Source organism: Tamandua tetradactyla, chromosome 6 (assembly GCF_023851605.1).
Source record: "Tamandua tetradactyla isolate mTamTet1 chromosome 6, mTamTet1.pri, whole genome shotgun sequence".
Lineage (NCBI taxonomy): Eukaryota > Metazoa > Chordata > Mammalia > Pilosa > Myrmecophagidae > Tamandua > Tamandua tetradactyla.
In genome coordinates this window covers 90,354,373-90,380,971 of record NC_135332.1, presented here as the reverse complement: position 1 = coordinate 90,380,971, position 26,599 = coordinate 90,354,373, and the positions used below count along the sequence as shown (strand labels likewise).

Below are 26,599 nucleotides of genomic sequence, written 5' to 3'. Positions count from 1 at the left end.
GCTGTTTGAAACCAGAAGCTGGGAGAGAAAGCTAGCGGACATCACCATGTGCCTTCCTGTATGGCAGAGAAACTCCAGATGCCATTGGCCTTCCTTGAGTCAAGATATCTTTCTCTGGATGCCTTCATTTGGATATTTTATAGCCTTAGATCTGTAAACTTGCAATTTAATATTAGAAGCTGTTCCATTTCTGGCATGTTGCATTCCTGCAGCGTTATCAAACTAAAACAACATCTGCATTAGTTTGTACTGTTATGTACTCCGGAAAAAAACATTTTCTTTCAGTCCTGATCCAGTCTTGTGGGGGCCAGACCTATTGTTTAAGGTGAAACTTCTGATTAGATTGTTTCCCTGGAGATTGACCCTACTCATTTGTGGGTGTGACCTTTTGATTAGATGGAGATGTGACCCTACCCATTTAAGGTGAGTCTTGATTAGTTTACTGGAGTCCTTTAAAGGCGGAAACGTTTCAGAGAAACCACAGATACAGATGCAGACAGACACAGACCTTTTGAAATGCAGAAGCCCCAGGAGACTTCAGGAGCTGAGAGAGCTGACAGAAGCTGGACAGGAACCAGAGCTGATTTAGACGCAGACATTTGGAGATGCTTGGAGTGTAGTTAGTAACCAGAGTCTTGCAGATGCTGCCATGTGCCTTCCCATGAGATGCTAAGCAAGCCAGAACCCAGAGTTTTGCCCTAGAACAGCTAAGTCAGGACCCACTGAAATCAGAAGCTGGAAGCAACAGAACTCGGAACAAGAAACAGCAAATGCCAGCCATGTGCCTTCCCATCTGACAGAAGTGTTCAGATGGCATCAGCCTTTCTTGAGTCAAGGTATCTGTCTGTGGATGCCTTAGTTTGGACATTTTTATGGCATTAGAACTGTAAACTTGTAACTTAATAAATTCCTTGTATAAAAGCCAACCCACTTCTCGTGTATTACATTCTGGCATCATTAGCAAACTAAAACTAAGTCCAACATCAAAGTTTTGGGAGCACTTGCTTTCTCACGGAGTCTGTAGATTTCCAGCAATAGTCCATCACACAGCAATCTTTCTGTTCTTAGTCTACTCTTCTGGCTTCCACTAACTTTTGGAGTCTCCCTGCTAACTGCTTCTGGATTTCCTCTGCTAATGAAAACTCCATTCATATGGATTAAGGCCCATCCTGATTCAGTTTGGCCTCATCTAAAACAGATCTTCAAAGATCTTATTCACAAATGAGTCTACACTATTTACAAATGGTTCATATCTGCAAGGATGAGGAACAAGACTGGAGCATGTCTTTTGTGGGTATGTGATTCAATCTCTAACACACACCCCCAAGGAAGAAGTGATAGTGAATTTACAATCCTCTCATTCCTTTGAATGCGTTGTCTCTTCCTCTTTCTTTGTATGCATTGTACTTTTTTTTGCTGTAAACTGCATATTTGAGTATTATTTTATGTGGTAACTCTGGAAATTAGATTCTTCTACTTCACTTGGGCTTGTTAGGTTTTTTGTTTGTTTGTTGAAGGATGTAGTAGTCTATTAATTTGGTGAATTTTCCAAACAGTTTTTGCAAAGACTGTTCTTCTGCTGTGTGGTCGCTGAAGTCTCTGTTCCTTTGGCTTGTGTTCTCCTAGTGTTTGAACAGAGATTTCCGTTTTCAAGTTGTCCTTTTATTGATTCAGCATTCACTTGTTTGCTGTAAACTTTTGACTGATTTCTCGAGTTCTGTCAAAGTTAGTTCTAACAGTTTCTGCTTGTTTTTCCATGTCTTCACAGGGAAGGTAGTTTTAAGCTGCCTACTCCACCATCTTGCTCATATTATTGAGACATGATTTCTTTCTTGACCCATGAAATATTTAGAAATGCATTGTTTAATTTCCAAAGCATTGAGTTTTCTGCCCATCCTGTAGTTTATTTTTAAATTAAATCCAATGTAGTCAGAAAACACACTATGTATGGTTTCTGTCATTTTTAATTTATTGGAACATGTATTATACCTGAGCGTCTGATCTGTTTTAGTAATTGTACCATGTGCTCTTGAAAAGAATGTAATGTTCTGTACGTTTCGAATTAGATAAAGTTCGTTGATAGTATTTTTCAGATCTTCTAGTTCTATCATTTACTGAGATAGGAATTTTTAAATCTCCTACTATGATTTTGAATTCTCTATTTATCCTTTTAATTTTTTCAATTTTTATTTGCTACATTTTGAGTTCTGCTATTGGGCTCATGTAGGTAATTGCTATGTCTTTCTGATGAACTGTCCTTTTTATCATTATGAAATAATGACTGATGTTTTATATACATAAATACATAAGTGTATTTATGTATATTTATATATATGTTTCCTATACATATGTGAAGTGAAATATATCCAAAATACCACCCAATAATATCATGGTATTGTTTTAAGCAGTCATCCTTTTTCTGAAGAACTTATGAGGAAAAAAATATTATTATACTTACCATTTGTTCTTCATTTGTTGCTAAAGATCCAAGATTTCCTCTGATCTTTTCCCTTCACCCTGAAGATTTTTATTTAGCAGTTCTTGTAGTACAGGTCTTCTGGGGATGAATTCTCTTAGTTTTCCTTTGTCAGGTAATATCTTTATCTTACCTTCATTCCTGAAAAATATTTTCTCTGGACATGGAATTCTGGGTGGGGTTTTTTCCCCCAGAGGTATCTTTTGGCCTCCATGTTTCTGAAGAGAATGTCATGGTTATTTAAATTGTTGTTTCCCTGTAGGTAACGTGTATAAGTTTTCTCTGGTGACTTCTCTTTATCTTTTCTTTCATCAGTTTGAGTAGGATGTATCTAAGTGTGATTTTCTTTGAATTTATCTTCTTTGAAGTACACTAGTTTCTTGAAGCTGTCTATTTATGTCTTTCACCACAGTTGGGAAGTTTTCAGTAGCTATTGCTTCAAATATTTTTCTCTCAATTCTTCTCTCCTCTCCTAAGAGTCCGATTACATGCATATTAAAGCTTTTGATATTGTCCTTCAGTTTCCTGAGGCTTTGTCATTTTAATTCAATCTTTTTTTCTCTCTCTAAGAAGTTATCTTCAGTTTGGATAACTTCTATTGCTGTGTCTTTAAGTTCACTGTCTTTTTCCCTCATTATCTTCATTCTTCTATTAAGTCTATCTCATGAATTTTTATTTCAGGTATTATAGTTTTCAGTTATAAAGTTTCCATTTGGTTCTTTTTCTATTTTTTCCTTTTCTCATGAGATACAGAGCTTTCATTTATTTCATATGTATTTTTCTTGACCTCTTAGAGCATAATTATTTGCTTTATATTCCTGTGTGATATTTCCAATATATGAATCATCTCAGAATTGACGTCCACTGATTATCTTTTCCAGTTGAGAACGGATACATTTTCCTGGTTTACTAAAATGACAAGTAAATCCTCTTTCTAGAGTGTATATTTACAGGCTTAATGTGAGCAAAAATTAATAACTTCAGAATTTCTGTCTTAGTGCTATCCAGTGTCCTAGTTTCCTGTATGTCCAGATTCGTTTCACAAGTCTGTGGTATTAAGTCATTATTCTTTGTTTTGCATAGATGTTTCTTTCTCAACAAAATAGAGGAGAAACTTACTCTTCTTCCAGCTGATAATAGTATGAATATGGATGAAGAGTCCATTGACAAGATGGAAGTTCAAGAAAAAGAAGATGTCTGTTCCCTAATTAAAAGCTGTAAGTTTTCCATGAAAATGAAGATGATAGAAAGTGCAAGAAAACAGGTACGTACCCATGCTTGTCTTCTGTTATCTCACTGTTTTTTCTTAAAATAGCATTTTTTTCTTTATTTATCTTTCCTTTATAATCTTAAGTTTAAAAATTATTGAGTTAGCATATTTTTTCTTCATAAGAAAGAAAACTTCAAGAAACATTTTCTAGAAGTTCTCAAGAAAGCCTCTAAAGTTTATTACATACCTGTAAATCATTTCAAAATGAATGTCATCATTATGTAAAAAGAAATTTAATATCAGTTTTGACCTGTAATAAAATGAATCTTTTCTAGTTAGTTACAATTTTTTTTAAGTTTAGTTGTGAAAATTTATCATTTGATAGTAAGACCCCACATTGATACAAGTATACTTTTCTTAAAAGTTGCATGTAGGGTGGGCAATGGTGGCTCAGTGACAGAGTCCTCGCCTGCCATGTCGGAGATACGAGTTCGCTTCCTGGTGCCTGGCCATGTTAAAAAAAAAAAAAGTTGCATATCATTTTTTAATGCATTCAGTCATATTTGAATATGTAGGGGAGCTTGCAATTTTAATGACCCTATAGTGTTTGATACCATGATGTAAAGAATGTTATTCTAACAAATAATTACTATTTCTATTTTGTATGTTTTAATACTCATTTATCAGATTTTAGGAATTTTTATATTGTAAATAGCAGAAAACCCAATCTATTGCGGCTAAGTTAATAAAGTAAATTTTTCAGTTCCAGTAAATGAAAAGTCTAGGAGGGCTGGCTTTGGGTATGTCTCAAATGCTAAATTTCTTCCCCTTAGATCTGCTTTCTACCATACTGAATTCATCCTTAGATTCTGTTCTATCCTTGGTCTCTCTCTGGCAACTCCATGCTCACCCACTGTGGTTGAAAATGGCTGTGGAGGTTTCAGATCTTCCTCCCTCCATATCACATCTTCCTGGAATAGAAACAGTTTCTCTTTGACTATCTCCTTTAGCAAAAAAAAGAAGGTGCTTTTTCTTTTTCCCGTAAGATACCAGCCTCTGTCTACTCTTATATCCCTTCTCCCCCACTGACTCTTTATTGCCCCAGGAGGACCATCCAGACCAGAGGCTTAAGGATGGATGCCTGCGGCTTCTAAAATTCAGGGCAGTTGTCCCAGAAAAAGAGGCTTCCTGCTGCTATTCTGACTTCTCCAAATGGGGGTGATATGAGGAGAGGGGAGAAGGAAGAAAATTGATTATGGCTACATTTTTCAGCTAAAAATCTCTCGTAAAGTGACGCATGAGCTGTTCTTCAGTGCTTTTCAACAGTATACTCACAGATAAATGCTGGCCAAACAGAGTTAACTATCAATACCAGTAGTATTGGGAGGTGAAAAGAAAAAGAATAATTCAAATGTGAAAATTACATAAAACCTTCATTATATTTCAATTTATCTGCCCATATTAGAACTTTTCAAAAGCAGCAGATCTGACTTTTTTCCACAATGAGTTTGTCACCAGAACACAGGTGTTGTGAAAACCATCACTGTATCTTAAGTCAAAATGGGAAAGAAAAAGACTCATATCAACATTGTCATTATTGGATGTGTAGATTTGGGCAAGTCTACCACTATTGGCCACCTAATCTACAAATGTGAAATCAAGAAAAGAACTGTTGAAAAAGTTGAGAAGGGGGCTGCTGAGATAGGAAAGGATTGCTTCAAATATGCCTGGGTCTTGGATAAACTAAATGCTGAATGTGAGCATGTTATCACCATTGATATCTCCTTGTGGAAATATGAGGCCAACAATTATGTGACCATCATTGATACCCCAGAATACACAAACTTTATGGGAAACTTGATTACAGGCACATCTCAAGACTAAGTGTGCTGTCCTGATTGTTGCCTCTGGTGTTGGTGAATTTGAAGTTGGTATGTCCAAGAATGGGTAGACACATGAGCATGCCCTTCTGGCTTTCACACTGGGTGTGCAACACACTGGGTATGCAAAAACCAATAGCTAGGGTTAACGAAATGGATTCCACTGAGCCACCCTACAGTTAGAAGAGGTATGAAGAAATTGTTAAGGAAATCAGCACCTACATTAAGAAAATTTGCTGCAGCCCTGACAGCCAGTTTCTGGCTCGAATGATGACAACATGCTGGAGCCAAGTGCTAACATGCCTTGGTTCAAGGGTTGGGAAGTTACCTGTAAGGATGGTAATGCAGGCGGAACCATGCTACTTGGAGCTCTGAATTGCATCCTGCCACCTACTCATCCAACTGACTAACCACTGTGTCTGCCTCTTCAGGATGTCTACAAAATTGGTGGTATTGGTACTATGCCTGTGGGCTAAGTGGAGACATATTCTCAAACCATGCACTGTGGTCACCTTTGCTCCAGTTAACATTACAACTGAAGTAAAGTCTGTTGAAATACACCATGAAGCTTTGAATGAGGCTCTTTCTGGTTACAGTGTGGGCTTCAATGTCAAGAATATTTCTGTAAAAGACGTTCATCATGGTTATGTGGCTGGTGACAGCAAAAAATGACCCGCCAATGGAAGCAGCTGACTATACTGCTCAGGTAATCATCCTGAACAGTCCAGGTCAAATCAGTGCTGGCCATGTACCTGTGCTGAATTGTCACACAGCTCATGTTGCTTGCAAGTTTGCTGAGTGAAGGAGAAGTTTGATTGTCATTCTGGCAAGAAGCTGGAAGATGGCCCCAAATTCCTGAAATCTGGTGATGCTGCCATCATTGATACGGTTCCTGGCAAGCCCGTGTATGTTGAGAGCTCTCTGACCTGTCCTTCTCTGGGTCATTTTGCTATTCATGATACAAGACAGTTGCTATAGGTGTGGACAAGAAGGTTGTTGGAGCTGGCAGGGTCACCAGATCTGCCTAGAAAGCTGAGAAAGCTAAATGAATATTACCCATAACACCTACCACTCCAGTCTTATTCAGTTGTGGAAAGACAATCTCAGAACTTTTTGTCTCAATTGGCCATTTAAGTTTTGTAGTGGAATACTGGTTAATGATAGCAATGTATTGTAAAACCTTTAGAAGGAAAGAAATGTTTTGTGGACCATTTGTTTTTGTGTGGCAGTTTTAAGTTACTACTTTTTAGAATCAGTACTTTTTAAATGGAAACAATAACCAGAAGTCTGTCATAGAATTTTGAGATCCATTGCAACAAAATTTAATGAGGAAAAAAAAAAAAGCAGATCTGAAATTTTGTTTTCATTGCCAAGTACTTTGTTAGGTGCTGGGGATCCCATGTTGAACTAATACAGATAAGTAGACAAACAATTACAACGCAGTATATTGGGGTCAGCATCCTAGGGAGATCCTATCGAAGAGTACTGGACCCAGACTGTGGGAACAGAGAAGGCCTCCTGGAAGATGAGGTAATGTGTAAACTGGCAATTTAAGAATGATGCAGGACAGGGAGAATAGCAAAGGACCCAAGAATGAGCACTTGGTTTCATAAATAATTCCAAGGTTGCATTTCAGCAATTGTACAAGAAAACCCTGGAAACAAGGGGATCACATGTGCAATTAAAAAAAAAAACAAAAACATTTTGGTTGCAGTGGCAAGAAAGGATTGAAGAAAGGGCAAATATTAGCAATCGTCTCTGTTATTCCAATGAAAGATGATGGTGACCATATCTAGGATAGAGGTCAGGGAAATGGAAGAAAGTGGACAGATTCAAGAAAAAGGACGAGGCATGCTGAGAGGCACTGATTGTCTTTGTTTGGAGGAATGCGAAGTCCACTGAATCTCTGACAAGCAGGTGGTAGATGGCAATGCAGGACGAAGAGCAGCTTGTGGGGAAGATGTTGACTTTTAGAGGCCTATAAGACTACTGCATTGTAATTTCCATTAGGTAGTTTACACTTAAGAAATCTGAAGAGCTAGAGAAAGAAAGTGAGGCTATTGATATAGTGAAACCATGAGCATGGATAAGATGACCAGGACCAAACCCTGAAAAAGACAAACTTTTATAGCTTATGAAGGGACTGAAATAGAATGACAGGAAGAGTAGAAGATGACGAGAGTTGTAAAACCAATAACCCAGAATTATCAGTGTCAGTGACCATGACAGGGAAGGTGTGAAAAGAGTGAAGAGTATCCTTGAATTTAGGAGGAGGTCGCTGTTGACTGGTAAGAACCACTGCACTGTGGCAGGAGTTGGCGACGATGGGTGAGGGGCTGGCTGAGACTCAGAATGTGAGACCATGAGTCCAGACTCCTCTGAAAGAAGCTGGTGACAGGCAGGAGCATGTGGGAACAGGGGAGAAATTATTTTGGGGGGTGTGCCAGTTTGAATAGTTTTATGTACCCTAGAAAAGACATGTTTTAATCCTAGTCAACCTTGTGGGAACAACGGTTTCTTCTAATCCCTGTCAGCACTGTATGTTGGTAGGGAAGTTAAGTTGGTAGGGAAGAATTGAGGAAGAGAAGTTTTGAAATAACTTTCGAGTATGGTGGAGAAAGCTGGCTGGCAAAATAGGAAACTACTATCAGGCAGCACTGAGAATCCTGTTGGTGTTATCTCTTTTGAGTTTGTAGTGGTACCAAGGTGCCTAAATGTAGTCGTAGAGCAGGCATACAGTCTAATTAACCTAGGGTTAATGGTTTTCCCTGGTGGATGTGACACAGAAATAAAGGCTGATGAATTGAGACTATTCATAAGAGAATGGTAGAAATGACTGGTTAATTGGATATAGAAGGAAGTCAAAGCAGAAAGAAAGCAAACAAAGTTATAAGAGGCCTTATGTAGAGTATAAAGGAAACATAGCAGGAATGTGGACAGCAAAAGAATAGGTTTGTCCTCAGAATGGAATGATTTAAGAATGCTGAAGGATGTAGGACTTATGATTAATGGCGTGGATCACAGCACATTTAAGAAACTGCACCAGACATTATAAGATAAAAGACACTGTCCTGCCCTCATGATAACAGTTCAGTGAGAAAGATACAGCTGCATATATAACCAGCTATAGAAAATGGTAGGCAAAGAAAAGTGGTCTACCAAAGAGAGCACGGGGAGGGAAGGGAGAAATTCTGCCTGGAATAGGGAGGCTTCATGAGTAGGAAACGTTGGAAATGAGCTCTGTAGGTGTATTGGTTTGCTAAAGCTGCCAGAATGGTATATATCAGAGATTGGATGGCTTTTAAAAAGGGAATTTATTAAGTTGCAAGTTTACAGTTCTAAGGCTGTAAAAATGTCCAAACTAAGGCATCCAGAAAAAGATAACCATGACTCAAGAAAGGCTGGGTCAAGAACACCTCTGCAGCTGGGAAGGCACGTGGCTGGTGTCTGCTGGGGTCTTTGGCTTCTGGTTTCAAACAGCTTCCCTGGGGCCATCTTCTTTCTGCATCTCCAAATGTCTGGGTCGCATGTTGGCTCTGAGCATTCTCCAAAACGTCTCCCTTTTAAAGGACTCTAGTTAACTAATCAAGGCCCACCTTGAATGGGCAGAGTCACATCGCCATCTAATCAAGAGACTACACCCACATTTGAGTATGCCACATCTCCCAAAAAAAAAAAAAATTACATAATTGAAGCTAAGGAAATGGATAAATTGCTATGAGGTAGATTGTGTTATACAAAAAGGGAAGCTGTTCAATAAAAAAAATTTTTTTTAGCTATTTCATTTCTAAAATACCACTTGTATGTCGTCATGCTATTTTCTCTATATTTCTTCTATTAATATAGAACAGTTTCTCACTTGCTATGAAACTCCTGAAGGAACTGCATAGAGAGTCCAGAACAAGAGATGATTGGTCAGTGAAATGGGTGCACAGCTATTGTCGACTGAGCCACTGCCGGAGTCAGAGCCAAAATCAAACTGAGCAGATTCTCACCGTGCTGAAAACAGTCTCCTTGTTGGGTATTACGCTCTTCTTTGATCTATATGAGTTAGAATGCTGTTTTATGTTTTGAGTCTTCTAAAACTATTCTTAGTGTGTTTCATCTCATATTTGAGAATTATATCTTTGTAATGATTTTCGTAAACATAGCCAAGTATGCTGGACAGAATTATGCCATTCCTGAGGTAATAAATAGAGCAAAAGATTTAATGTGATTGAATATGACATTTGGAGCTTTTACTTCTTTAGCTATGAAATAAAATAGAAATTAAAATTTTTCTCTTTCATACTTAACAAAATTGCATCTAAAAGCTTTTGTTTTGAAAAAACCTTAAGTTGCATACAAGAACTATTTTGTATAATTAAATATGAATGACCTCTATGCTCCTTAGTTTTTCTCTTTTCATATAATGGAGGCTTTTATACTGAAAACCTTTTTCTGGTGTGGGTTTTGGATCTGAAATGCCTGCTCTGTGGCCATATGTCAAGGATACCGTAGTAACACTATTATTGGACATGATCCCAGCCATTATTCAGCAAGGCAGCATAAGCCAGAGTGACAACCTCAGTAGAAGTTCAGAGAGGAGAAGCAGTCTTTCCATATGGGTCCCAGAGCCAGAAAACCAGCCTTATGATTGCCTAAATGATTTTGTTTTGTTTGTCAGCAGGGAGGATAGGTGATATGAATTTGCTATCAAGAAAATATTAGTACTTAAGATTTCACTGTTTCATTACCATCCATAATAATGATGCTTTTACCAATATATTGATACTATCATGTATGGTTGCAGTTTTTAACAACCTTGTGGAATAAGCAGGGGCGGTAGTTATCATCACGTGCCTAAGAGAAAGCTGCCAGGGAGTTGTCATACCCTGGATAACCAGAGCTGGTTTGGCTGATTGGACTTGCTCTTTTGTACACATTCAGTGCACCTCTGGAAGCTACAGGCTTGACCAGGATTAGTTAAGCAAAGTGCTTTCGCCACAGCCATGCAGTTAGTAGGAAGCAGACTAGAACTTGAAATGCAGCAGTCTATTACTTTATCAGCTATAACCCACAGTATCAATTTTTAAGTTTACTTTGTCACCAGTGTATATGAACAAATGTATTTTTGAGAGCCATTTTCTGTTCTTTGCAACAAAACTAGGTGCTTTGACAGAATGCAGAATTTTGATGTTTTAATAAAAGTTAATTTGTAATTTTAATTTCTTACCTTCTGTGGACTTCAATACAGTCACTTCTGAAAAAAAGACATTTTTTCATTAATAAATGAGTTCAAGAGATTCCCTAACCAATGTGAAATCTTGTACTTTGGAAGCAAATTTTGTTTTAATTGATTTCTTAATGGAAAACAACTTTTTACATTAAGAATTTCTTCTTTTAATTTGTAGTATTCATTTACTTTAGAAAAAATCCTTTTTTTTTTGTTTTAAATTTATCCAACAGATGAAAATTCATCAAGCTACTTAGACAAAAATACGTTGGCTTTCTGTGATCAGAACATTCTCTTGGGTACAACGTACCGGGTCATAGCTAATGCTCTCAGCAGTGAACCAACCTGCCTTGGCCAAATAGAGGAAAGTAAGGCTAGAAAAATCTTGGAGCTTTCTGGATTCAGTTCAGAGAATGCAGGAAAGGTAATGAATATTGGAAGAATGAACTTTTATGTTTGTGTGCTGTATGTTTTTAATGTTTAAACTTTTGGCTGCACAAAAATAATGATGATGATTATTACTTTGTGTTTTTAAAGTATAATTTAAAGTTATGTACAGCCAAGGTCCATATAACATGTACACATTCCATGTATTTTCCTGTTTATTTAAATGATAAAAATATTTTAATGTAAAAATAAATAATTTGTGTTGGTTTGATGTTAGAAGGTTCTTCCATGAACTTTGTTAATGAAATTGATGTTAGCCTTTCTTCTCCACATTTTTTCCTGTCTGTTTTGTACTTTTGAATCTACCAGTCTCTTTACCCCACCATGTCGTTCCTCACTGAGTGGCCTTTTCTTCCTTCTGCATCTGTACTGGGAAGAGAAGCAGAATTGGTGATAGGCCTTCCCCATGTACATGTTTAAAATAGCAGTTAGTATATTTAGCTGCTAGCAGTTCTGCTCATAAGAAGGGGGGGGCTCTGAAACTTTTAGTGTTATGTACAACCAACTTGTTTCTTTTAACAAAGAAAGTACATCATCTTTATAATCCTTAAAGTGGTAATTGGTGAGAGGTGCTGTCATGCAGTGATTAGCGTCTAATACCTTGAAGCCAAAAGTTCAAGGCCATTCAGTCTTGGGTGGGCAGAAATCATTCTCTGCTTTCATAAGAGATAACATTTCAAAGAAATTTATCTTTTTTTTTGTAAATACTTCCTTTTTCCCCCAAATTCCTGATAGAGCCATGCAACCCCATTAAGCCTTTAATGCCAGTCCTGCATTGCTGTTGAACTATTTGTCTTTTTTTGTTGTTGTTGGTTTTCACCATACACAGGATCTAATTGGAATTATTCTTTCACAGTCAGGGCAGACTCTTTTTTCTACTTAAACAGCTTTCTGTATCATTTTAAAGCTAGCCATTATTGATTACCTGGTGAATAATGAATCACAGTTACACTTCCTTTATCATCACAAGAAGATAGTCTTGGAGACCTTCCATTGTCCTCACAGATCTCTGTGAATTCCAGGTGACAGCGGGTCTGTATGAGAAAGCATTCCATTACCTCTCTAAAGCTGTACAGATTGCTGAGGAGGAGGCCCTGTCTCCTACCTGGGCCCCAGCACATGTAGCCAGAGTAGCAGATGCTTATATGACTCTCGTGGATTTCTGTGACCAGCATCTCCGCAAGGAGGAAGAAAATGCATCGGGTGAGTTAAAATGAAAAACACATTTGATGTGCCACATTTTGTATACATCTTTAGAATTTCATAGATTCTGTTGGTTTCCTTATTTTGTTGGTTTGTTTGTTTTTAAATGACATGTTCTGAGAGAAGCCCATTGCTTTTTAAAGTTGCCATGACATCTCCAGCAACATGGCTTGCTTTTAAACAGAATCCAGCTGTCTTCCATCTGTCCATTTGCATAATTTATATCTTTATATTTTGCTTAATAGCCCTAGTATTACTGGCTTATATAACTTCTGGAATAAATTCCATAACCAGCAGATGCCTCTTATGTCCTCAGCCCAAGATGCAAGCTGTGCTTCATGCAGAATGCTCCAAGATGGAAACTTTTACTTATCGTCCAAAAATTCAATTAGTAGATTTAAAAAAAAAAATGACAAAGTATAAAAATATAAGCCAAAAATAGAAAATGAAATGTAATTATTTGTTGCATTTATAAGGTATATGAAAGTGGATATATTGACTATTGTTTTTTTGTTTGCTGTCTTTGAAAGTTATTGATTCTGTAGAACTGAAGACTTATCCAGCACTTGTGGTGGATAAAATGTTGAAAGCTTTAAGATTAAATTCCAGTGAAGCCAGGCTAAAGTTTCCCAGGCTACTTCAGATTATAGAACAATATCCAGAGGAAACCTTGAGCCTAATGACAAAAGAGGTTAGTTATCTTTATCCTAATGAAAGGAACTTTACAGAACTTAAAGATACTCTTATTTATATTTAAACACATTAATTAGTATGGGCAATGTACATTTCTCAGCTTTTCCCAACCAGCATCAAATTCTGCTACTTTCCAAGAACATATATAATTTAAAACTGTACAAAAGTGTGTTCACATTTACCCATTTTTCCTCTGAGAGTGTTGACAGAAATGCTCTACCTAAACAAGGACTCAAAGAAGTAAGGAGTGGGCATATTTGGGACAGACTGGTTTTCTAAAGAACAGTTTGCTGCCCACGAAGAGGCATCTACAGTGTGTAGCGGCTGTTAGTACCTTATGCTAGTTGACTGTTAAAGCCAGGGAAAACAGATGCATTTCAGCTGGCACCTACCTCCTGGTCCTGCAGTGCCTGCTGGGGCAATCCTGAGCGCCTGTGGGCACAGCAGAAGCTGCCAGACTGCGCCGTGTGGATCCCTCCCCAGCATGTTCTGTCGACCAGCTTGTGTGTGTCCTGTCCTGACTTTGCCCCACACAGGCCCTCCTTCATATCTGTTTATAGGAAAGACTCCATTGATTTCATCCGTTTAAAATAAAAAAGACTCCTTAAAACTCTGACTTTTACAGGTATTTAACTGGAAATAGGGCTAAATGTTAACCTGAAAATTTAAGAGTTGTAAAGGGTTGCATAATACTGTATTAGCTCTACAGAGTGAGTTTAAATCCTGCCAGTCTCTGGGCTTTAGGATATTCAGCACATGCCTGTTAGAGCTTCCCCACCGTTCTGACTCTGAGATGGGTTGTAAATATTTTCTCAGCACATCTTAGACAGGAGACTGAAGTATTTTCAGAAATGCCACACTGATGCTTTTCTTAAAGGAAAGGTGAGGAAATATTAAGTACATTTATTATGTTTCAGTTTCTTTCAAGGTAAGATTTTACATACATATGAAATGTTGGCCTTTTGAGTTTGTGGGGAAATAGAGGATCAGTGAGTGCTGTAAGCAGGTAAGCTCACGCTTGCTGGGACGCATGCCCATGCTCACTGATTTGATCATCCCACACCTCTTTCTCATTTCACAGATAAGGAAACCTAGGTTTATCAAAGTTAGGATGCTTACCTACGTTCACTCCTTAGCCAACAGTCTAAGGACCTCAAATTTTATCCTAAAAATAATACCATGAAAGCATTAGAGGGAAACATGGCAAAATTTTTAAAATGTAACCAGAATAAAGAGATAAAAACCAGAAGCCATAAAGAAAAATAATTTAACACTCCTATGCAGAAAAAAAAAATGCTATAAGTAAAGCTAAAAAAACTGAAAGAAAAATATTTGCAACAAATATGAGAGACAGAGGACTAATTACTCCACAAAATAGTCACAAATGAGAAAAAGATAAATACAATTTATACTGGAAATAAATTTCTACATGAAATGCATAAGGTAATTAAAGTATATGAGATATACACATTGAATATTCAGACTAACTATGAAAATTAGAATTAGGTATTTTTTTACTTATCAGAGTGACAGTGATAGAAAAAATTATTGTTTAGTGTTGGTAAGGATATTGGAAAATAGTCACTAATACACTTTTAGAAACAAACCTTTGAAAAATCTATTTGGGAGGAATTCTAGCAATGTTTATGATAATTTATTAATGTCCACACAGTTATTCTACTTATAGGAATTCATCCAGTAGCACAAGTACAGAGAGATATATGTCTAGGGATGTCTATTATAGCATTGTCTGTAATAACAAAAAACTGGAAACCAACTGAAATATTCATCATAGAGCAGTAGTTAAGTAAAATGGAGTGTGTGGAGCTGTTGAAAGGAATGATGGAGATCTGCCTGTGCATCTGTCAGGAAAGTCAGTCGCAGTGGTGTGAGGCAGTTCCATTCCTGTAAGGAAGAATATGCATGCACACACATGGGAAGGGGACAGAACTGAGAAGGCTGGTCACTTCTGTTCTCATACTTCTGGTTTTCTTTACATTGGATATGTGTTACTTTTATAATAAAAGTTTTAAAGTTTTTATTCATTGCTTATGTTCTCTGTGGTTTAGATGTCCTCCATTCCGTGCTGGCAGTTCATTGGCTGGATCAGCCAGCTGGTAGCGTTACTGGACAAGGAGGAGGCCGTGGCTGTGCAGCACACCGTGGAAGAGATCGCCAACCACTACCCGCAGGCGATTGTCTATCAATTCATAATAAGCAGCGAAAGCTATTCCTTCAAAGACACGTCTGTTGGTCATAAGAACAAAGAGTTTGTGGCTAGGTAAAACTGAAAATAAATTAAGCTGATCAAATACTATAGATTATCAAAAATGTATATGGTAGAAGCAAACGCGTGAAACCTTGTGTTTATTTTCAAATTAATTAGAGCTGCCACTGAAGAATACACAATTTTAGAGTATCTTTTTATTGAGTGTATTTATCCTGGGTATATTGTTATATATAACTTTTCTCCTTTCCTAAATACACTGTATCTTTTCTTCTTTTTTTAATATGATTTTATTGAGATATATTTATACACCAAATAAACCATCCAAAGTATACAATCACTGGCTCACAGCATCATTACAGAGTTGTGCATTCAACACCACAATTAATTTTAGAACATTTTCATTACTCCAAATAAAGAAATAAGAATTTAAAAAAATACCCAAAATGTTCCGTGCCCCTTATCCTCCATTATATACATATATTTTTTGTCTTTATTTTGTTACTCATCCACCCATATACCAGGCAAAGGGAGTGTCGGTCACAGGGCTCACACGCTCATACAACAAAAGCTATACCTTTATACAATCATCAGATCAAAAATCAAGGCTACTGGACCACAGCCCAACAATTTCAGGTATTTCCCTCTAGCTATTCCAATATACCAGATGCTAAAAAGAAATGTCTGTATATTGAGTCAGTGATCACAATCATTTGCCATAATCCTAATTTCCCAAATTACACCTCCTCTCTCTCAACCAATCACTCTCAATCTTTAGAGATAAATATACCTTATCTTAGGATGTTATTCACGAGGCATCCTACCCATAGGCTCATAGTTATTAATTTGTTGGTTGAGACAGACTAGATGAGATGCTTTTTGAAGTCAGTTCCTAAAATTGTTCTTTAGTTTAAAATATAGAAGAATGCCCTCTTCTTACCTGGAACACTGCAGGCTGCCTGTAGGATTCTGCTTCTCACCTTTTAGTTGATTTATAATTGGAGACAGTTAACATCACTAGTAATGGCTTATAAGAATGCTTTGCAAATACCTGAGTTTTTAGAGCTTTTTTCATCAGCTGATTTGCCTCATTATTTAGAGTATTTTGTTTTGCGAACACAAGGAAGAGCAATGCTCCATTTAGTCGTGGCCGCGTAGACGCCATCTGCCACAGCCCACTCCCTGCCCACCGCTCCATCTCTTCTGAACTGCAACGAGTGAAAAGTGAATATTTGCTGAAAAGGAAAACGTTTATAAGAAAGCATGGCAATGAACATGACCTTTTCTCTTGTAATGTAACTTCAGAAACTGTATATATCAAATTGTATACATCAAAGACACTACCAAACAATGCCAAAATCATTTGCAAGATTTTTTACCTTATCTAAGGACCTCACCTCTCAGTGAAATAGATACTTTATACCTCTTTTATGTTGGATGGCATTTTAAATTTCTTCTTTTTTAGAATATGTTATTGGTTTTATATACCTGTGTGTGTGTGTGTGTGTGTGTGTGTGTGTGTGTGTGTATTGATCTTTGAAAGATATGTGATTAACTGAATTTGGCAATTTTTTTACAGGATAAAAAGTAAGTTGGACCAAGGAGGAGTGATTCAAGATTTTATTAATGGCCTAGAACAGCTCTCTAATCCAGAAATGCTCTTTAAGGTAATGTAACAACAGCTTGTAGCACATAAGACGTAGAACCTGGGTAAAACCTACTTGTAATCTAGCTTGATATTTTCTCCTTTTTTACTACACAGGATTGGATGAATGATATCAAAGTTGAACTAGAAAAAACTCCTGTAAATAAAAAAAACATTGAAAAGATGTATGAAAGAATGTATGCATCCTTGGGAGATCCAAAGGCTCCAGGCCTTGGGCCTTTTAGAAGAAAGTTTGTCCAGGTATGTGTGCATGGCCGTTTGCCTTTATGATGCAGGAATCATTGTAAAGATAAATATTTATATTTGATGGTTTATTAATAATTTTGGTTTTTGTACTTTCTTTACAGCTTCCTTTACAATATCTGTATGATACTGATACCATACTTTTAGGGTAACTAGTGGTGGGTGACTCAGTTGGCAAAGCCTCAGGATATTACACTGTGTTCTTCTTGCTCAGATCCTAAGATCTGAAGTTTGCATGTAGTTTCACATTTTCAATTCTCAAAATGATTTGAACATTGAGTCAAAAAGTATCTGTTTTATGTAAATAGATACATTTTTTTTAACACTTATCTCTGTTAAAGGTACAGTTATGGGTGCTATAGGAGCTACAAAGAGAGAACAGACCCAATTTTAAATGTGAAATGTTTTTTTAAAAAAAGATTATTTTTTAGAATGTAAAGGAGGGAAAACACACCCCGTTGGGAGGGAACCAGGACAAGCCTCATAGAGCAAGTGGAGATGAAAGTGGCCTTGGAGTATCCAGGCCTTACCCCTTCTTGCCTCATGCATGTTGTTTGCCCCCCCCACCTGGATTGGCCTTCTTTTCTGTGTCTATTGGGAGGACTCACCCAGGAGACTTGGTTCAGTATTATTTATCCTTTAGAGCCTTCTCTGACCACCTCTCCCGGAATTAAGCACTCCTCTGTTGCCAAAAGTGCCTTGTGTATACCTCTACACTAACATTGAACACATTGTATTTTTGTTTTTGTTTTTGTTTTAAAATTTTGGTCAAACTACCTTATTCATTAAACTTTCTGAATTTAAGGGAACAAAGCAGATGCCTCAATGCTCATTTTGCCAGAGTGCTCAAGTCCTGTGGTTTGTATTGCAGAGAAGCATAATTTATCCCTTTTATTCTTTTAATATATTTTTTTTTTGCATGACCAGGCACCGGAAATCGAACCTGAATCTCCAGCATGGCAGTCTAGAACTCTGCCACTTAGCCACCAAAGCCTGCCCTATCCTTTTAATATCTTTTTGAGATATAATTCATATACCACTATAAAGTTGATCCATTTAAATTGCATAATTCAGTGGTTGTTAGTATATTCATGGAGTTGTGCGAACACCACCACTAACTAATTTCAGGTATTTCCATCACCCCAAGAAGAAGCACTGTACCCATTAGTACACTCCCATTTCTCCCTCTCTTCAGCCCCTGCAACCACTAATCTACTTTCTGTCTCCGGATTTGTCTATTCTGGAATTTTATATAAATGGAATCATATAATGTGTAGCCTGCTATGACTGACTTCTTTCACTTAGCATAATGTCTTCGAGGTTCATCCATGTTGCAGTATGTGTCAGTATTTCACTCTTTTTTATGGCTGATTATTCCACTGTGTGTATGTACCACATTTTGTTCATCCATTCATTCATTAGCTCATGGACATTCAGAATTTTCTAATTCTTAGTGGATAATGCTGCTGTGAATATCTGTGTACAAGTTTTTGGGGTGGGATGTAGGTTTTAAGTTCTCATAGATAGATCCTTAGAAGTGGAGTACCACTTTGATTTGTAACTATTCTTTACTTTTTAACTTGGAAAATTATAAAAAATATTACTTAAATTAAATACTTTGTTAGTGTAAAACATCTGGAAGTGTCTTTCTTTATCAATCTGCTCATGCAAGTCCGAGGCCTTTCCTTTTTTTTTTTTCTCACAAAAACATTTTTTATTCAAGACAAGAAGTTTGTCTGAAAGGAACTTAATTCCAAGCAATCCAAACCCAACAATTAGTGGCACATTTTTTTTTTTATTAATTAATGGAAAAAAAGAAATTAAACCAACTTTTAAAATCATACCATTCTACATATGCAATCAGTAATTCTTAACATCATCACATACATGCATGATCATCGTTTCTTAGTACATTTGCATCAGTTTAGAAGAACTGGCAACACAACAGAAAAAGATATACAATGTTAATATAGAGAAAAAAAATAAAAGTAATAATAATAGTAAAAAAAAGATAAACAAACAACCAGACAGACAAAAACAAAAAAACAAAACAAAACAACAACAACAAAAAAAACCTATAGCTCAGATGCAGCTTCATTCAGTGTTTTAACATGATTACTTTACAATTAGGTATTATTGTGCTGTCCATTTTTGAGTTTTTGTATCTAGTCCTGTTGCACAGTCTGTATCCCTTCAGCTCCAGTTACGCATTATCTTACCCTGTTTCTAACTCCTGCTGGACTCTGTTTCCAATGACATATTCCAAGTTTATTCTCGAATGTCGGTTCACATCAGTGGGACCATACAGTATTTGTCTTTTAGTTTTTGGCTGGATTCACTCAGCATAATGTTCTCTAGGTCCATCCATGTTATTACATGCTTCATAAGTTTATCCTGTCTTAAAGCTGCATAATATTCCATCGTATGTATATACCACAGTTTGTTTAGCCACTCATCTGTTGATGGACATTTTGGCTGTTTCCATCTCTTTGCAATTGTAAATAACGCTGCTATAAACATTGGTGTGCAAATGTCCGTTTGTGTCTTTGCCCTTAAGTCCTTTGAGTAGATACCCAGCAATGGTATTGCTGGGTCGTATGGCAATTCTATATTCAGCTTTTTGAGGAACCGCCAAACTGCCTTCCACAGTGGTTGCACCATTTGACATTCCCACCAACAGTGGATAAGTGTGCCTCTTTCTCCGCATCCTCTCCAGCACTTGTCATTTTCTGTTTTGTCGATAATGGCCATTCTGGTGGGTGTGAGATGATATCTCATTGTGGTATTGATTTGCATTTCTCTAATGGCCAGGGACATTGAGCATCTCTTCATGTGCCTTTGGCCATTTGTATTTCCTCTTCTGAGAGGTGTCTGTTCAAGTCTTTTTCCCATTTTGTAATTGGGTTGGCTGTCTTTTTGTTGTTGTTGAGTTGAACAATCTCTTTATAAATTCTGGATACTAGACCTTTATCTGATATGTCATTTCCAAATATTGTCTCCCATTGTGTAGGCTGTCTTTCTACTTTCTTGATGAAGTTCTTTGATGCACAAAAGTGTTTAATTTTGAGGAACTCCCATTTATTTATTTCCTTCTTCAGTGCTCTTGCTTTAGGTTTAAGGTCCATAAAACCGCCTCCAATTGTAAGTTTCATAAGATATCTCCCAACATTTTCCTCAAACTGTTTTATGGTCTTAGACCTAATGTTTAGATCTTTGATCCATTTTGAGTTAACTTTTGTATAGGGTGTGAGATATGGGTCTTCTTTCATTCCTTTGCATATGGATATTCAGTTCTCTAGTCACCATTTATTGAAGAGACTGCTCTGTCCCAGGTGAGTTGGCTTGACTGCCTTATCAAAGATCAAATGTCCATAGATGAGAGGGTCTATATCTGAGCACTCTATTCGATTCCATTGGTCAATACATCTATCCTTATGCCAGTACCATGCTGTTTTGACCACTGTGGCTTCATAATATGCCTTAAAGTCAGGCAGCGAGAGACCTCCAGCTTCGTTTTTTTTCCTCAAGATGTTTTTAGCAATTCGGGGCACCCTGCCCTTCCAGATAAATTAGCTTATTGGTTTTTCTTTTTCTGAAAAATAAGTTGTTGGGATTTTGATTGGTATTGCATTGAATCTGTAAATCAATTTAGGTAGGATTGACATCTTAACTATATTTAGTCTTCCAGTACATGAACACGGTATGCCCTTCCATCTATTTAGGTCTTCTGTGATTTCTTTTAGCAGTTTTTTGTAGTTTTCTTTATATAGGTTTTTTGTCTCTTTAGTTAAATTTATTCCTGGTATTTTATTCTTTTAGTTGCGATTGTAAATGGGATTCGTTTCTTGATTTCCCCCTCCGCTTGTTCATTGCTAGTGTATAGAAATGCTACAGATTTTTGAATGTTGATCTTGTAACCTGCTACTTTGCTGTACTCATTTATTAGCTCTAGTAGTTTTGTTGTGGATTTTTCCAGGTTTTCGACGTATAGTATCATATTGTCTGCAAACAGTGATAGTTTTACTTCTTCCTTTCCAATTTTGAAGCCTTGTATTTCTTTTTCTTGTCTAATTGCTCTGGCTAGAACCTCCAACACAATGTTGAATAATAGTGGTGATAGTGGACATCCTTGTCTTGTTCCTGATCTTAGGGGGAAAGTTTTCAATTTTTCCCCATTGAGGATGATATTAGCTGTGGGTTTTTCATATATTCCCTCTATCATTTTAAGGAAGTTCCCTTGTATTCCTATCCTTTGAAGTGTTTTCAACAGGAAAGGATGTTGAATCTTATCAAATGCCTTCTCTGCATCAATTGAGATGATCATGCGATTTTTCTGCTTTGATTTATTGATATGGTGTATTACATTAATTGATTTTCTTATGTTGAACCATTCTTGCATACCTGGGATGAATCCTACTTGGTCATGATGTATAATTCTTTTAATGTGTTGTTAGATACGATTTGCTAGAATTTTATTGAGGATTTTTGCATCTATATTCATTAGAGAGATTGGTCTGTAGTTTCCTTTTTTTGTAATATCTTTGCCTGGTTTTGGTATGAGGGTGATGTTGTCTTCATAGAATGAATTAGGTAGTTTTCCCTCCACTTTGATTTTTTTGAAGAGTTTGAGGAGAGTTGGTACTAATTCTTTCTGGAATGTTTGATAGAATTCACGTGTGAAGCCGTCTGGTCCTGGACTTTTCTTTTTAGGAAGCTTTTGAATGACTAATTCAATTTCTTTACTTGTGATTGGTTTGTTGAGGTCATCTATTTCTTCTTGAGTCAAAGTTGGTTGTTCATGTCTTTCCAGGAACCCGTCCATTTCATCTAAATTGTTGTATTTATTAGCGTAAAGTTGTTCATAGTATCCTGTTATTACCTCCTTTATTTCTGTGAGGTCAGTAGTTATGTCTCCTCTTCCATTTCTGATCTTATTTATTTGCATCCTCTCTCTTCTTCTTTTTGTCAATCTTGCTAAGGGCCCATCAATCTTATTGATTTTCTCATAGAACCAACTTCTGGTCTTATTGATTTTCTCTACTGTTTTCATGTTTTCAATTTCATTTATTTCTGCTCTAATCTTTCTTATTTCTTTCCTTTTGCTTGCTTTGGGGTTAGTTTGCTGTTCTTTCTCCAGTTCTTCCAAGTGGATGGTTAATTCCTGCATTTTTGCCTTTCCTTCTTTTCTGATATAGGCATTTAGGGCAATAAATTTCCCTCTTAGCACTGCCTTTGCTGCGTCCCATAAGTTTTGATATGTTGTGTTTTCATTTTCATTCACCTCGAGGTATTTACTAATTTCTCTTGCAATTTCTTCTTTGACCCACTCGTTGTTTAAGAGTGTGTTGTTGAGCCTCCACGTATTTGTGAATTTTCTGGCCCTCCGCCTATTATTGATTTCCAACTTCATTCCTTTATGATCCGAGAAAGTGTTGTGTATGATTTCAATCTTTTTAAATTTGTTAAGACTTGCTTTGTGACCCAGCATATGGTCTATCTTTGAGAATGATCCATGAGCACTTGAGAAAAAGGTTTATCCTGCTGTTGTGGGATGTAATGTCCTATAAATGTCTGTTAAGTCTAGCTCATTTATAGTAATATTCAGATTCTCTATTTCTTTATTGATCCTCTGTCTAGATGTTCTCTCCATTGATGAGAGTGGTGAATTGAAGTCTCCAACTATTATGATATATGTGTCTATTTCCCTTTTCAGTGTTTGCAGTGTATTCCTCACGTATTTTGGGGCATTCTGGTTCGGTGCGTAAATATTTATGATTGTTATGTCTTCTTGTTGAATTGTTCCTTTTATTAGTAGATAGTATCCTTCTTTGTCTCTTTTAACTGTTTTACATTTGAAGTCTAATCTGTTGGATATTAATATAGCCACTCCTGCTCTTTTCTGGTTGTTATTTGCGTGAAATATCTTTTCCCAACCTTTCACTTTCAACCTATGTTTATCTTTGGATCTAAGATGTGTTTCCTGTAGACAGCATATAGAAGGATCCTGTTTTTTAATCCATTTTGACAGTCTATGTCTTTTGATTGGGGAATTCAGTCCATTACCATTTAGTGTTATTACTCTTTGGATAATATTTTCCTCTACCATTTTGCCTTTTGTATTATATATATCATATCTGACTTTCCTTCTTTCTACACTCTTCTCCACACCTCTCTCTTCTGTCTTTTCGTATCTGACTCTAGTGCTCCCTTTAGTATTTCTTGCAGAGCTGGTCTCTTGGTCACAAATTCTCTCAGTGAATTTTTGTCTGAGAATGTTTTAATTTCTCCCTCATTTTTGAAGGACAATTTTGCTGGATATAGGAGTTTTGGTTGGCAGTTTTTCTCTTTTAGTAATTTAAATATATTATCCCACTGTCTTCTAGCTTCCATGGTTTCTGCTGAGAAATCTACACATAGTCTTATTGGGTTTCCCTTGTATGTGATGGATTGCTTTTCTCTTGCTGCTGTCAAGATCCTCTCTTTCTCTTTGACCTCTGACATTCTAACTAGTAAGTATCTTGGAGAATGCCTATTTGGGTCTGATCTCTTTGGGGTGCGCTGCACTTCTTGGATCTGTAATTTTAGATCTTTCATAAGAGTTGAGAAATTTTCAGTGATAATTTCTTCCATTAGTTTTTCTCCTCCTTTTCCCTTCATATTTGTGCGGTTCATATTGTCCTTGAGTTCCCTGATACCCTGTTCAAATTTTTCCATTCTTTTCCCGATAGTTTCTGTTTCTTTTTGGAATTCAGGTGTTCCATCCTCCAAATCACTAATTCTATCTTCTGTCTCTTTAAATCTACCATTGTAGGTATCCATTGTTTTTTCCATCTTTTCTACTTTATCCTTCACTCCCATAAGTTCTGTGATTTGTTTTTTCAGTTTTTCTGTTTCTTCTTTTTGTTCAGCCCATGTCTTCTTCATGTCCTCCCTCAAGTTATCGATTTCATTTTTGAAGAGGTTTTCCATTTCTGTTCGTATATTCAGCATTAGTTGTCTCAGCTCCTGTATCTCATTTGAACTATTGGTTTGTTCCTTTGACTGGGCCATATTTTCAATTTTCTGAGCGTGATCCGTTATCTTCTGCTGGCGTCTGGGCATTTAGTCAGATTTCCCTGGGTGTTGGACCCAACAGGTTGAAAGATTTTTATGTGAAATCTCTGGGTTCTGTTTTTCTTATCCTGCCCAGTAGGTGGCGCTTGTGGCACACGTTTGTCTGCAGGTCCCACTAGGAAAAGGTGCTGTGGGTCCTTTAACTTTGGAAAACTCTCACCGTGGGGAAGGTTCACCAGCCGAAGTGGCTTGGAAGAGTGCCAGCCGGCCCGGGGGTCTGAACGTGGGGAGGGTTGCTGGCCGCCGCTGCCCGTGGGAGCGCCCGTCCGAATTTCCTAGTCGGCCCGGGGCGCCAAGCGTGGCGGGAGGGCGTCAGCCTCCGCGGCCCAGGAGAGTGCACCGTTCCCAGCCGGACTGGGTAGTTACGTATTTGAAAGGGACCCCCCCGGTCACCATTCTCCGCGGCCTGGGGATTTCCGATCCAATTCTCTCAGTTGGTCCAGGGGGCCGCCCGTGTTGGGGGCGCCAGCCACCGCGGCTTGAGGGGACCGCTTGCCCAATTCTGCCAGCTGGCCCGGGAAGGAGGAGGGGAGGGACTCCGGCCGCTTGCCGCCCCGCCCGGGGAAGCCTGCACCCTCACCGGAGCAGGTTCTCCCAGCCAGTCAGCCATTCTAGGATGGGGTACGCTGTCTTTTTGATCTCTGTCGTGGCTCCGGGAGCTGTTCTGTATCATTTCTACTCCCCTAGTAGCTGTTCTGGAAGAGGAAAGGTGAGGATGGCAAGGCTGTCGAGAACGGTGGTGGAGGAGCCGGTGAAGGCGAAAGAGGGCACGGTGGTCGTTTGAGAGCCGCTAGAGTAGGAGGAGAAAGGGAAGATAGGATGGCAGATGGAGCGCCGCCAGAGCAGAAGGGGAAAGAGAAGGGCAAGATCCTTTTTTTTTTTATCACTTTACCAATTCAATATAATTTTTCTTTTTAGAGAAGTTGCAGGTTTACAGAATGATCATGCAAAAAATACAGAGTTCCCATATACTCTCCCCCATTTTTAACATTTTGGATTAGTGTGGTAACTTTGTTACAAATGATAAAAGAATATTATTATGATTGTACTATTAGCTATAATCCATAGTTTACACAGTGCCTGTTTTTGTTTCACAGTGCTTTATTTTGTTTTTATTCTAATAACATATATCCACGTAAAATTTCCCATTTTAACCATATTCAGATATATGATTTAGTGGTGTTAATTTTATTCATCATCACCTCCACTGGATATCACCCCAAACAGAAATTGTACCAGTAACTCCTCATTCCCTACCCCCATCTCTCAGCCCCTGGTACCCTGTATTCTGGTTTTGACTCTTTGAATTTACTTATTCTAGTTATTTCATAGCAGTGAGAGTATATAGTGTTTGTCCCTTGGTGTCTAGCTTATTTCATTCAACATGAAGTCTTCACGGTTCATTCAAGTTGCTGCATGTATCAGAACTTAATTCCTTTTCACAGCTGAACCATATTCCATCGTATGTATGTACCACGTTTTGTCACATCCATCTGTTGATGGACATTTGAGTTGCTTCCATCTTTTTGTCAGTTGTAAATAATGCTGCTGTGAACATTGGTGTACGAAAACCTGTTCGTCCCATTTACAAGATTTCATCTTTTGCTTGTCTCAAATTACACCATGTATGGCATTAATGTAGTTAAAATCATCCAGTCTAGAAGTGTAACATTTTATTTTCCTATAGGAAATAATTCATCTATGATTTATGTATCCTACTTCTAAAGCTGCAAACAAAATCATAAGCCAATTTAGTAATTTTTACCTAAAATCTAAGTATTTTAGTAAGATACATAGTATTTATAACTATTTCAAAATAAATGATTTTTATTTATATAAGTGACTTACATTATATAAAAGAATTATAAATCTACAGTAGATTAGTGGGTTTTCTTTAGAATTTGTATCCAGTTGCCGCCTTTTACTGAATTATTCCTTAAGTTTAAATTAGATTTTTTTCATAGAAACAGCCATCTTACTGATCAAGATCTTGGTAAAAATTAAACCTAAAATATGATCAGGGTTACTTCCTGAAGGTGAACATAAAACTATAAACCTCTGTATATGAATTTATGACATCACATCTAACCTGTTTCACAGCATATCAAACCTTCATTCACAGTACTGCTACACGTTGAATATGCAAGTCTCTCTAGACTAGGAATGACAGATATTGCAAATAAATGAACCAGATGCATTTTATTCAAAATTAATATGGTAGCTTTA

At 37.3% G+C, this 26,599-nt stretch overlaps 1 protein-coding gene across 3 annotated transcripts in view; it reads left to right on the top strand.

Annotated features, from left to right (window-relative positions):
- The window catches only part of PRKDC (protein kinase, DNA-activated, catalytic subunit), a 282,120-nt gene that overhangs the window by 220,733 nt on the left and 34,788 nt on the right, over positions 1-26,599 (top strand). For all 3 annotated transcript variants that reach the window (XM_077166734.1, XM_077166733.1, XM_077166735.1), the window contains 8 exons: positions 3,560-3,740; positions 9,413-9,587; positions 11,015-11,205; positions 12,251-12,431; positions 12,962-13,122; positions 15,194-15,405; positions 16,931-17,018; positions 17,114-17,257. In XM_077166734.1, the coding sequence (XP_077022849.1) occupies positions 3,560-3,740; positions 9,413-9,587; positions 11,015-11,205; positions 12,251-12,431; positions 12,962-13,122; positions 15,194-15,405; positions 16,931-17,018; positions 17,114-17,257 (1,333 nt within the window). The remainder of the gene's footprint in view (positions 1-3,559; positions 3,741-9,412; positions 9,588-11,014; positions 11,206-12,250; positions 12,432-12,961; positions 13,123-15,193; positions 15,406-16,930; positions 17,019-17,113; positions 17,258-26,599) is intronic.